The sequence below is a fragment of the Apodemus sylvaticus genome, chromosome 1 (genome assembly GCF_947179515.1).
Source record: "Apodemus sylvaticus chromosome 1, mApoSyl1.1, whole genome shotgun sequence".
NCBI classification, from domain to species: domain Eukaryota; kingdom Metazoa; phylum Chordata; class Mammalia; order Rodentia; family Muridae; genus Apodemus; species Apodemus sylvaticus.
This window is the reverse complement of record NC_067472.1, coordinates 125,825,985-125,838,464: the sequence shown is the minus strand read 5'-3', so window position 1 is coordinate 125,838,464 and position 12,480 is coordinate 125,825,985. Positions and strand designations below refer to the sequence as shown.

General features: G+C 44.4%; 1 protein-coding gene across 1 annotated transcript in view; it reads left to right on the top strand.

Moving 5' to 3' along the window:
* Nucleotides 1-12,480, top strand: part of Adamtsl3 (ADAMTS like 3) — a 306,645-nt gene that overhangs the window by 153,267 nt on the left and 140,898 nt on the right. Inside the window, exon 7 of the mRNA XM_052186018.1 lies at nucleotides 2,981-3,107. Within this exon, the coding sequence (XP_052041978.1) occupies nucleotides 2,981-3,107 (127 nt within the window). The remainder of the gene's footprint in view (nucleotides 1-2,980; nucleotides 3,108-12,480) is intronic.

The window sequence follows — 12,480 nt, the reverse complement described above, 5'->3', positions numbered from 1 at the left end:
ATCCAGCAAAAATCAGCACAGTATTATAGGGCCACTGGGAGAAGTGGTTGCTATGTAAGTGCAAGGTTCTGAGTTCGAATCCTCAGGACCCACATGAAGCTGGATACAGCAACATGTATCTATAATCTCAGCTCTGTGGAGGCCGGAATAGGAGGATCCCTGGAAGTTCATGGGCCAGCTGGCCTCTGACCACCACATGTGTTCCCTGATATATGTGCTCCTGGACTCATACATGAACATACATGTACATATACAAACTAAAAAGATATGTCACCAATATTATCTTTAAAGTCATGTTATCAAAATAAAGGAGTATAAATGTTATTAATTCCAGCTGCTCATCCGATAGTTTAATACCCACTGCAGTGTTTCCAATAGGAAGCCTTGCTTTTGAGACTTTCTCCTGTCAGGCTAAATGCTGAGGGCTGTAGCTTTCACCGTTTGTGATTCCACGGAGCAAGTGTAGACCCCATTACTCCTGGCATCCTGGGGCGAGACTGAAAACATCTTGAAGTACGGCTATTCCCTCATTTCCTTGGAACGTATCCTCTCTCTCTCTCTCTCTCTCTCTCTCTCTCTCTCTCTCTCTCTCTCTCTCTCTCTCTCTCTCTCTCTCTCTCTCTCTCTCTCCCCTGAAGCTCCCATTCCACCTTTCTCCTGCCCTTCAACACCAACATTTTGGAAAGACTCCCCTATAAATGTGACTTGAAATCCGTCCAGTTCCTCTCTTCTCCTCAGCCCCTGGAGAACAGAGTGATTTGACAGCTCTGCCAGCTGCAGTGTCCTGGCTTCTGGAGTCCAAAGCTGACACCAGAGAGAAACAGTCAAACTGATAGCCCCCCCCCCCCACCAGCCCGCCCTTTAGAACTCTCGAGAATTGTCTGATGGCTGCGCTGCTTTTCCACAAAACGTTTCTCCTTTAAGTCTTGCTAGGCCTTTGTGAACTACACATTGGCAACTTTAACTCTCCTCACTGTTGAGGAAAATGAGTCTCTGGGAGTCTGACTACTTGCCCAGCATCCTGTATTTTAAAGGATGTGGTAGATGAATCAGGATTTGTCATGACTGTCTTCACAGCCCCTGCACTTCATTGCCAGGCTTGTGAATAACATCAGGAAGTAGAGATAAACTATTAGACTTGTAAAGATCACTGGTCACACTTTATATAAAAGTCTTATTTGTGAAAAGGAAAAGAAATACAAACCACAGCTATTCTCCTCTAAGGACAGTTTCTTTTGCTTTCTTTTTCTTTCTTTTCTTAATTTGATATATTCTTTGTTTACATTTCAAATGATTTCCCCTTTTCTGGATCCCCCCTCCCTGAAAGTCCCATAAGCCTTCTTCCCTCCCCCTGTTCCCCAATCACCCCCTCCCACTTCCCTGTCCTGGTATTCCCTTACACTGCTGCACTGAGCCTTTCCAGGACCAGGGCCCACTCCTTCCTTCTTCTTGGACATCATTTGATATGTGAATTGTGTCTTGGATATTCCAAGCTTCTAGGCTAATATCTGTTTATCAGTGAGTGCATACCATGAGTGTTCTTTTGAGACTGGGTTACCTCACTTAGGATGATATTCTCCAGTTCCATCCATTTGTCTAAAAATTTCATGAATTCATTGTTTCTAATGGCTAAATAGTACTCCATTGTGTATATATACCACATTTTTTGTATCCATTCCTCCGTTAAGGGACATCTGGGTTCTTTCCAGCTTCTGGCTATTATAAATAGGGCTTCTATGAACTTAGTGGAGCATGTATCTTTATTACATGCCGGGGAATCCTTTGGGTATATGCCCAGGAGTGGGGTCCTCTGGAAGTATCATTCCCAGTTTTCTGAGGAACCACCAGATTGATTTCCAGAGTGGTTGTACCAGCTTTCAACCCCACCAGCAGTGGAGGAGTGTTCCTCTTTCTCCACATCCTCACCAGTACCTGCTGTCTCCTGAGTTTTTAACCTTAGCCATTCTGACTGGTGTGAGGTGAGAATGTTGTTGTTTTGATTTGCATTTCCCTGATGACTAAGGATGTTGAACATTTCTTTAGGTGCTTCTCAGCCATTCGATATTCCTCAAGTGAAAATTCTTTGTTTAGCTCTCTATCCCATTTTTAATGGGGTTATTTGGCTCTCTAGAGTCTACCTTCATGAGTTCTTTGTATATCTTGGATATAAGGACAGTTTCATTATCACACACACACAGGCATAGTGACACAGGAAGCTGAGAGATAACAGCAAACCATGTTTTGTATGGGACACAACTCCTTGTTTCTCTCTTGACCGTCATCTGTAGACACATGGATGTAATTATATGGTGGAGGCAACCTGGGGGTCAGAGCAGCTAGTGATAAAGAAATGTAGATGTAGATGGAGGATTTTTCTGTAGATTTTTCTGCATCGATGCAAATGTACAGACAGTCTGTGGGCCTGAGGCATACACATTGGGTGCAAGAAATGAGATTCTGGGGCAAAAGTAGGAGTGGAGAGAAAGAAGGGGCAGGAAGAGGGGCTGGGGATGTAGCCCAGTTGGTAGAGTGCTTGTCCAGCATCATAGAGTGCTAAGCTTGGTCCTCACACCACGTGAACCGGATGAGATGAGGCAAACCTTCACCCTGAGCACTTGGGAGGTGGAGGCTGATGGATCAGACAATGTTAATGTCACCCCGCAATACACAGCAAGTTCAAGGCTATCTGGGCTACAAGAGACTCTCCTGGGAAGATGAGTGAGGGGGTCAGAGAGAAAGGTGGAAAAGAAATATTGTTTATAGGCATACAGATAATTGAAATATACCTAGAGGAGAGTAAGGTTGCAGGGAGACAGTTTCGGTGATTGCCTTGCATAAGAATAACGGAGATGATCTTAGACTCTGAGACATCCCATCAGTTCACACGTCCAAAATGGTGTCCTCGTAAAGACAGCCAGCTCATAAAGTGAAGCAAGAGAACATCCTGAGTGAGATGTCTTCTGCTCTTTTTTCTGCACAGACCGTGGGCTGTGATAGACAGCTGGGAAGTAATGCCAAGGAAGACAACTGTGGCGTCTGTGCTGGGGACGGCTCCACCTGCAGGCTGGTGCGGGGTCAGACCAAGACGCACCTGTCTCCTGAGAAAAGTAAGTGTTGAAACCTAGCTCTGTAGTAGCATAAGCAAGCCGCGGGTTTCCACTCTGACCAGAGCAACATGTTCCTGATGCTGAACTCGTCTGAATGGAATTAACTTTGACGAGTTTTCAGAAAGTCAGTTCATTTTTTTTAAAAGTTATTATTTTTCAAATTGTCTTTTGAAAGGGCACATCAAATCTGGTTCTAACAACTCTTTAATGGTTCCCCATTTTTTGAGCTATTGCTAGTACAAAATATCTTACTTCTTTTTAAAATATCTGGTAGTCAATTTTTAAATAGCCTAAAATATTTTTTCAGGTAAACTAGGGTCATAATTTCATTTTATTTGTCTTCTTATCATTGATGATAAGATAGAAAACAACATAATATTTGTCTCATTTTTCAGTTAATCAGTTGAAGCCATTTGTCTGCTTTACCATTTCTTAACTTTTATTTCTGTAAACTTTGCATACAAGGAATGCTTATCTTTAGTCTGTCACTTGTTTCAAATGAAGGTTCAGTCTCTTATTTGTCTTTAATTTTGCTTGTATTGTGGAAGCAGCGCTTATGAAGCTGTATTTCTTCAGATGTTTTATTTTTCAATTTCAGTAATGTATCTCTTTAATTAAGGGGCCAACTGTATGTGTTTATGGCCAGCTAGTGAATATTTCAAGCTTTGCAGGACATAACATCTGTATTGGGGCCTCTCAAAATCACTGTCCTATCAGAGTACCCAAGAGCAAGCAAATTTTTTCTTTTGTTTTATACCATTAACACATGTCTTCCAGAACTATAGAAGTCAGAGAAAGAGAGATAGAGAGAGAGAGGGAGAGAGAGACAGAGAGAGAGAGAGAGAGAGAGAGAGAGAGAGAGAGAGAGAGAGAGAGAGAGAGAGAGAACATGAGATTGGACACTGGGAACTGAGCACAGGACCACTGTTAGGTCAGTAAGGGATCCCCTTCTCTGGCTCCAATTTTCTTGTTTCTTGTTTTCTACCTTTAAAGTTTCAATTTGTTTTAGTGTATGGTTGTTATATGAAGTTAGGATCTTATTTATTCCTAGGTTGAGAAGACTATTATGGGAATGGAAGAGAGGAAGGAATGAAGGGATAAAGGAAAGGGAGGACAGAAGCAGGGAGAACAGAAGCAGGGAGGACAGAAACAGGGAGGACAGGAAGCAGAAACTACAGGAGGATGGGATCTTGCAAGAAGAGGAAACACAAAGTCAAGTTGTGATGTAACACTAGAGGACAACCTGCCATTGTGTGTGTGTGTGTGTGTGTGTGTGTGTGTGCTTGCACTCTCACAGCCTAGGCTGAACCATTTGAAGCTTCCTGAGTGCTGGAATTCTAGGCATGCTCCATCACACCAAACAAACTGGGCTATATCGAGGTCCTGCTCAGAGTTGCATGAATGTACATTGAGAAGTAGAAGATAAGACAGAACAGTATTCAGTTGTCAACCATAAAAGCTGTCATCAGCCTATTTTATATTCCGGGTCAGATGGAGTCATCAAAACATTTTGGCAGTGAAGTGACACAGGAGAACTTGCAGATCACCTTCAAGAACATTCTGGAAGCAGGGAGTTCAAATAGGAAACTATGTTTACACGCCTGAAAGCCTTGGTCTGGGTGAGTGTGGCAGGAGAGGGTGAGGATGGGATACTTGGGAAGGCATCTAGGAGGAGAAATTCTGGAAAGAGAGTAAGTTCTTTGAGTAAATACTACACTGGGAGACAAGGGATGACACACCTTTTGAACTTAAATGGCTGGCTGTGTTCATTTGTTCTCCTGAGATTTGGCGTCCACAGAAAGGAGGCATCTGTCAAGGGTGAGAACCCGCACCCCCACCCCCACCCCCACCATCACCCGCACTTCCTGGACTTTTCTTCTCTCAGGAATACTGGTTCTCTGGATATTCAATCCCTTTACACTATTCTGAAGCTTTCCAACAGCTGCAGAGTGTAGTTTGTTTGTAGGTTAGGAGCATGCCAGCCCATCACGGCTGATGGGAAGATGCCCTGACTTGTGGGATTCAGTCATGTATATAGCAGCCCACCTAAAGGGAGCATAGAGAACAGGAAGCAGCCGTGGGTTGCATCCTGAGAACTCCAACATTTAATCAGAGGAGAAGAGTAGGTAGGTAAATCCAGGATTTAGGGAGAGCGATGTCACAGAAGCCAAAGGACCGAGTCATCTTGTGAGCTCTGCCAAATGCTCTTGTGAAGATGGCTGCAGTCCAGGACACACACACACACACACACACACACACACACAAGCACACAAGCACACATTTAATTCTAGCAGTATGCAGGTGATCTGTAATCCTCACAAGAGTGTCAACAGTGAATTTCAGATGCATGAGCCTGATCACAGTGAGCTGATGTGGGGCGAGGAGATGAGAATGTGTGGAGGGCTTTTCCAAGAATGAGAAGGGAGTGAATTCAGGGCCCATGGGAGACCCTGGTGGGAAAGGACACTTGTTCCATCCTCTTGAATCTGACTGGCTCTTCATTAGGTGGTCACAGAGTGTAAGGACAGTGAGATGTGCTCACTAGGTGGAAAGGAGATGGAACTCACTAGTGATAGTGAAAAGACAGAGGGATCATAGTGAGGGAAGGTAAGAGTGGAAACGAAATCATGGAGTTTTCTTTCCATAGACTTCATGAAGTAGGTGACTCTGATGGCTGGTGTGCCAATAGGAATGCCCATATCCCAAATCCAATGAAACCCAGATAATGTTTCCAAGGACTTGTCAAGGGAGGGTAGACTTCTCCCCTGCTGTGTGCTGCCTTCCAGGACTCAAGGGCTTCTCTCTCCACATCCTGAGACCATGCATTTGTTCATGGCTATGAACATAGTTGAACAGTTAGACATCACATCCACCTCAGGTAAGAAGAGATGGCAGTGAAGGCTTCCAATTCTGTGTCCCTCACTCTAGCTGCTTCCTGTCACAGTGAGATGACTACTTGTTTTGTTGTGTTAGTGTTCTCCCCCAGGTGCCTTCCTGAAAGCAGCCTTTCAGAGTACCACCTGTCTCTTCTGACTGCCTGATGTCTTCCAATTCTTCCAACTCTGTGTCATTTATTCAGAAAGCAAAGTCGATCCCCAGGACTTCTGTGTCACCAAGCAAAATTATAGCACATGACATGGTTGTTCTTGATGGGGTAAAACCCAAGTGCTAAGCATCCCACCCATTGTCATCACTGGTACCAAGAGGACATAGTATTTTATGATGGTCAGAGTTCTCCTTGGATGTCTGATGTCATTTCATTTCACTAGGTCTCTTGCACTCCAGCTTTGATATTGTCAAACCCATCTTGCAGGGGAGAATATTAAACACCAGAGATGTTAAGAAATGTCTCACAAAATTGATTTTAGAAAATAGCTTGAGAATGGCTTTTAAGAGAGTTGCTGATGGGTGTCGGGGAAGGGCAGACCGGAGGAGAAAGCAGAATTGGAAGAATGTGCCTGTGTGAACCCCTGAAATGGTAAGGTTACTGCCATGGGTCCCTATGCCAGGTTTGGGTGCTGGGGATCCGAACCAGGGCTCTTATACTTGTGTGGTAAGTATTTTACAGACGGAGGCATCCACAGCCCTAGTTCCCTGCTTGTGATGAAGGTCCGTCCTCTCTTTCTCTCCCCCTAGGTCTAGATCTAGGTTTTATTGCATTTCCTTCCTTCCCTCCTCCCTTCCTTCCTTCCTCCTTTCCTATCTTTTATCTCTTCTCTCCTCTTATCAACTGTCAGTATAGATCCTTATGAGATTCTAGTAAAATATTTAATTGCTTTAAAAGAAATGAGGATACAAAGTCGGCTGGGCATGAGTATAGATCTGGGAGGACTTGGTAGAGAGACGAATGTGACCACAATATGACATATGGAATTCTCAAAGTACTAATGAAACATTTTCTTTAAGTTAAATCTTTTTCTCTTGGAAAATTTTATGTATGTCTATAAGCCCCGGATTTGTCATTTTGACTTACTCTTCTTCACTTTTTCTTTCGTTTGTGTATGGTATGTATGTGTGATTGTACATGTGTGTTCAGGGACAAACACCCACCATGACATATGTATGCTGAGGCCAGAGGAAGACGTTAGAAGTCCTGCTTTGTCATTGTCTACCTTATTCCCTTGTGACAGGGTTGCTCACTGAGTCTGGAGTTTGCTGTTAGTTCGGCTGGCTGAGCAGCAAGCCCCAGAGATCTTTCCGCCCACTGGGGATGCTGCTGGTTAATAATCCTGAATGTTTCTACTGTTTCTGCCTAGTTTCTGTGCAGGAAGGAGATCCAGAGTGATCAGGCAGACACTTTGCAATAAGGTATGTGTGATGTGGTAAATGCCGGCATTTCATTCACTCGGAAGCCCCCGTGCCAAGGCTAAAGGTAGCGTGCTCACACAAAGTCATGGTGCTTCATGTTCTTGATTCTGTCTCTTGGTGGCCCCATCCTGTCTGCTGTGGCTCTGAAACTGGCCAGCTGAAGCCAGTTTGGCTGCGAGTTCCCGCAACCATATGGAAGCACTTCCCTATAATCATACTTTGTGTGAAAGAAATGTGGGAACTGCAGCCATGGCTCCCCTGAGCACACATCACTGAGGCTTACTGGGTCCACATAGCTCCTAAGCCAGGGTCTTGCCAAGCAATCATTCCTGCCTTCCCCGGGACTCTCCTTGAGTCAAGACATGGTTCTGAGAGGCTATTGGCACAGCCTTGCACGGGATAAAGTGCAGAAGGCTGCATACAGGATATCAGTTCTTTGTGCAGCGAGGCAGATACAAGGTGTAAGAGCCTGGAGCCAAAGCCTTAGCTATGAGAAAAATCAGAAACGAATCCAGATACAACACACTAATTTCCTGTTCAGAGTCAGGCAGGGACTGAACTAACAACCAGCATAAATAGATTTGCATGTTGGAAAAGAAGCTGGAAGCCACTCAAGTTCCAAGGGATAAAACTCTGGTGGTCTTTAGTATAAAACAATAATTATGTAAAAATGTTTTAAATGGTGAGCTTGGAGAGATGGCTCAGTGGTTAGGAGCTCTTGCAGAGGACCTGAGTTTGGTTTCCAGCACCCACATCTGGAAGGTCATAACTGTTTGTAACTCTGCATCCATGGGTTCTAAAACCCTCTTTTGGCCTCCGAGGAGGAAATTGAACCACATACAAGTACATACAAAATAACATAAAATCAACCTTGAAGATATAAATGAGTAGTATTTTAATTGACTGATGATTCTACACATGTTCAGGGTACAATGTAATTTTGGCTTTTGTTTGATTGTTTTTAAATAATGGGTTATTTAAAAAAATTAAAATGTATTTTATATGTATGGGATTTGTTTAATTTTTATTTTCTGTACTAGATGTCTTAATTACATGAATATCTGTGCACCACATACATAGAGTTCCCACGGAGGCTAGAAAGGAATGTCAGATCCCTCGGACTGGAGTTAGAGATGATTATGAGCGGCCATGTGGGTGCTGGGAATCGAACCCAGGTCCTCAGGATGAGCAGCCAGTGCTCTTAACCACTGAGCCATCTCACCAGCCCAGTGGGACTTCCATGTTTGTCCCTTACTTTAGTCTCATCTACTGCAGGTACACAGAGGCAAGTAGAGACGCCCAGCTTGTCTGCTCCGGGCTCTTCATCCATTTTGCCCAGTGGTGACTAAGCCTCTTGGTACTGTGGCACCTAAGATCCAATGGGAATTTCAGTTCCGCACTCAGGTTTGCGCACTGTGGTGATAGCCATCTGGGCTGGGTGGACCACGAGGCTACCTCATAGTGTAACGTGTATGCATTTTCCTCACCATACACTGCTTATTGCAACTTTTAAAGATGACCTACAAATTCAATCTGACCCACTGGAGGGAAGACTGAATCTGAGATAAAGAATTTGCTAGCAGGTAAACAGATGACTTTATTCTTGCCTCTTTGTTACACTTTTCTGCTCCCCATTCATCTTTCTGTGGCAAAGTTCTCATGACAATACTGTTGACATTGGAACAATCAAAACACAAGTGGTTGTTACTTTATTTTATGTGTATTGTGTTTTGCCTGCTTGCATGTATGTGTGCACCATGTGTGTGCCTAGTGTCTGGGGAGGTCAGAAGAGGGTGTTGGATTCCCCTGGAACTAAGTTTTGGGTGATTCATGGGTACCAAGAACTGAATCCCAGCTCTATGTGAGCGCAGCAGTGTTTAGGACTGCGTGCTCTCTCCAGACCGCCTCCCCCCCCACACACACATTGATACTTTTCATGGGTGGCTCCTACCATCCACGAAACCTACAGTGACGCAAAACAAAGAGCTTGGAACTAGCAATTCAAAATTAACACCTGCCTGGCTCATCTGCATGCGTCTGCATATCTTCTAGTTTTCCTTGTTCAGAAGGATTGTCACAGCTCATGTTTCCACAGCAAAGGAGGGAGACCCTGAACTCCCCACTTCCTTGTGGAAACAATGTTGTACTTCTGGTAAAATGCACAGCCCTTCCCAAAGCCTGTATCACACAGCTTCCACAGGGTGTCCTGTGCCGTCTGCCCTCTCACAGGTTAACGTATGATCGATCGCACAGTTTCTGAAGACTCTAGAATGGCAAGTGTCCTTTCTGCATCAGTGCGCTATCGCCAACTCCTTCATGTCCTGGAATAAGCTTCTTCAGCTTCTCAGCATGGCGGGCAGGTTCTCAGTCCTCCACTCAAGCTGCATCCCATTTAGACAGCTGCCTGAAGCCTGCCCTTCCTTCTCCTTTAGTTCCTGCTTAGCCTTTGCTGCAGAAAGCACTCGCTTTACCATGTGATTGGCTTGCATCTCACACTAGTAAGGCTCTACAAGAGTCAGCACCATGTGTGCTGTGACATCCATTTTATTCCTAATGCTCGGCCAGTATCAAGCGCACCATCAGAGGTCAATTAACATGGAACTAATGAGTATACACACTTAGCCAGGCGTGGTGCTGCTTCCTGCTATGATTTCAGTGATGCTGGATGGCGGTTATACAATAGGCTTTGCCTAGATTCCAAAGACCACTGTAATAATCCCAGCTTGGCTGCCAGCAGTTAGTTACAAGCACAGGCAAAATGCCTCACTGACTGAGACCTTGGCTTTTTCATCTGCACAGTCAGAGCATTAGCACAGGGGAGTTCTGAGACCTTTTCTAGGGCTAGCATTGTGAAAAAAAATATATATCATATGCCTGCTTTTAAAAATAAACTTTGGGATTGAATAGGGGTTGGAAAAATGAGACTTACAATCTTATATGAAATAATTTTCCAAATTTTTCATGAAAAGATCTTAAGAGCCTGGGGAAGGTTATATGCCTCCATGAAAATGAGTTGGTGTGAAGTTACCTTTTTGCCCTGAAATCTCCTTGGTTTTTGTACTTTTGTACTTTTGTACTTTTGTACTTTTGTACTTTGCATGTCCCTGTCAATACCTGTGAGTTAAGCTTTTTATTGATATTCTGAGCTCCTGTTTGGGTGTGTCAGGCCCCTTCACACCTAGTTCAAGCCCTGGCACATGGTTGTTCTCAGTGAGAGGGTGTTGTCTTGAACAAATGTGAAGAGCTCACTTGGGCCAACAACTCTACAGCCGAGATTCCCAGGGACACTGAATGAAATGAAAATCCACAATGGCTTCCAGTGTCACCCAGGAGACATGACATCCAGATGTAAGTGCTGGGTCTAATTAGTGCTAACAGTTGTTGGGGCCATGCTGCTGCTGTCCCTCCCCTGCCCCACTGGTTGCGTGTTTATTTTGTACCAGGCACCATTTTTTTCCTCTGAATAGTCTGACTTACTCCTATCAGGTACATACTATCATGCCTCCCCATTTGACAAATGGTGAAATAATCCCAAGAAAATGGAGAAAATGGAGTGCTTTGGCTTTAGGTTTTGCAGCTCATGAGTAGCTAGAATGGTTTGGCTTCAGGTCTGTGTGCTCAGACACCCTCCCAAAGTATCCTGAAAAGAGAGCTGAGAGAGCATGAGGTGAAATGTACCCAAGATTTAGAGCGATGAGCTAGAACAGAAACAGAGTTGGGGAAGGCTGCCTCTACGAACACGCCCCTGTTTCTCCTTGGTGGAATCCAGCTTGATCGGGTCTTAATCCAGCATGCAAATCAAGATCACCTAGACAGTTTGTCCTACCTTAGAATCCTTAGCTCTGCCCTACAATTCCCTCATCGGGGAGGGGTCAAATGATCCAGGGATCGGGTAAACAGGTGAACCACTAGATTTCTCAGGTGATTTTGTTGTTGTTGTTGGTTTTTATTTTTTTGGTTTTGGTTTTGGTTTTTTTGGGGGGTTTTTTTTTTTGGTTTTTTTTTTTTTTTGTTTTTTTTTTTGTTTTTTTTTTTGTTTTTTTTGTTTTTGTTTTTTTGGGTTTTTTTTGTTTTGTTTTTTTTTTTTTTGAGACAGGGTTTCTCTGTGTCCTGGAACTCACTCTGTAGACCAGGCTGGCCTCGAACTCAGAAATCTGCTTGCCTCTGCCTCCCAAGTGCTGGAATTAAAGGCATGCACCACTATTGCCCTGCGGTGATTTTTATACCCCTGGCCAACACTAACACTTACAGCCTCAGTCAAGACGACTGACAAATTCATTTTGCCAGACTTAATTTGTTAGGTGCCACATTCAGGTAGACAGGAATAGGCACAGTAGGCTTTTATGGACCATCTGAGCAGAACTTTTCTAGTTGAGGTTGTGTATCCAACCCCTTAAAAGATTGAGGCAACAACATTGTAAGCCAATAAATAAATGTGTCCAGGTTCAGAGTACACAGAGGCCAGGCACTTAGCAATGCTTGACTTGACTTCCATGAGGTAGTCTTCCTGCTCAGGGTGTGGGCGGGGTGAGGATGTGCTGCTCCAGGAAGGGAGGGGGGCAGGAAGAGGGGGAGAGGGGGAGGAGGGAAGAGGAGAAACAGAGAGAGAGAGAGAGAGAGAGAGAGAGAGAGAGAGAGAGAGAGAGAAAGAACCCAGCTTGCAGCATGTCGCTCTCATCAGATCCTTGCTGTATCCCTGCCCCTTTGATGCCCTCTGCCTCTTGCTTCCTTTTCCTGCTTTAGTTCCTTGGCTCACTTCATCTAACCTATCTCCATTTGTGGAAATCAGCCTGGAAACCTCCTGCAACTTTAGAATCTGGGTGGCCCCACACTGACGCTCTCTTGGTACTGCACGGCCAGCAGCTCTACCATGGAGTGTCAGCAGAACTCAGATTTTGTTACTGTAGTTTTGAAAAGCTGTCTGCCTCTGCTTGTCACGGTGTGACAGAAGGTGCTACCTTTAGTCTAAACCAAGCCAAATGGTTGTGGTCATGTGGGAGTAGTAACCAGACACCACGGTCTTCCTGATAACAAACACTTTCATACCTGTTAGTCCCACGTAAAG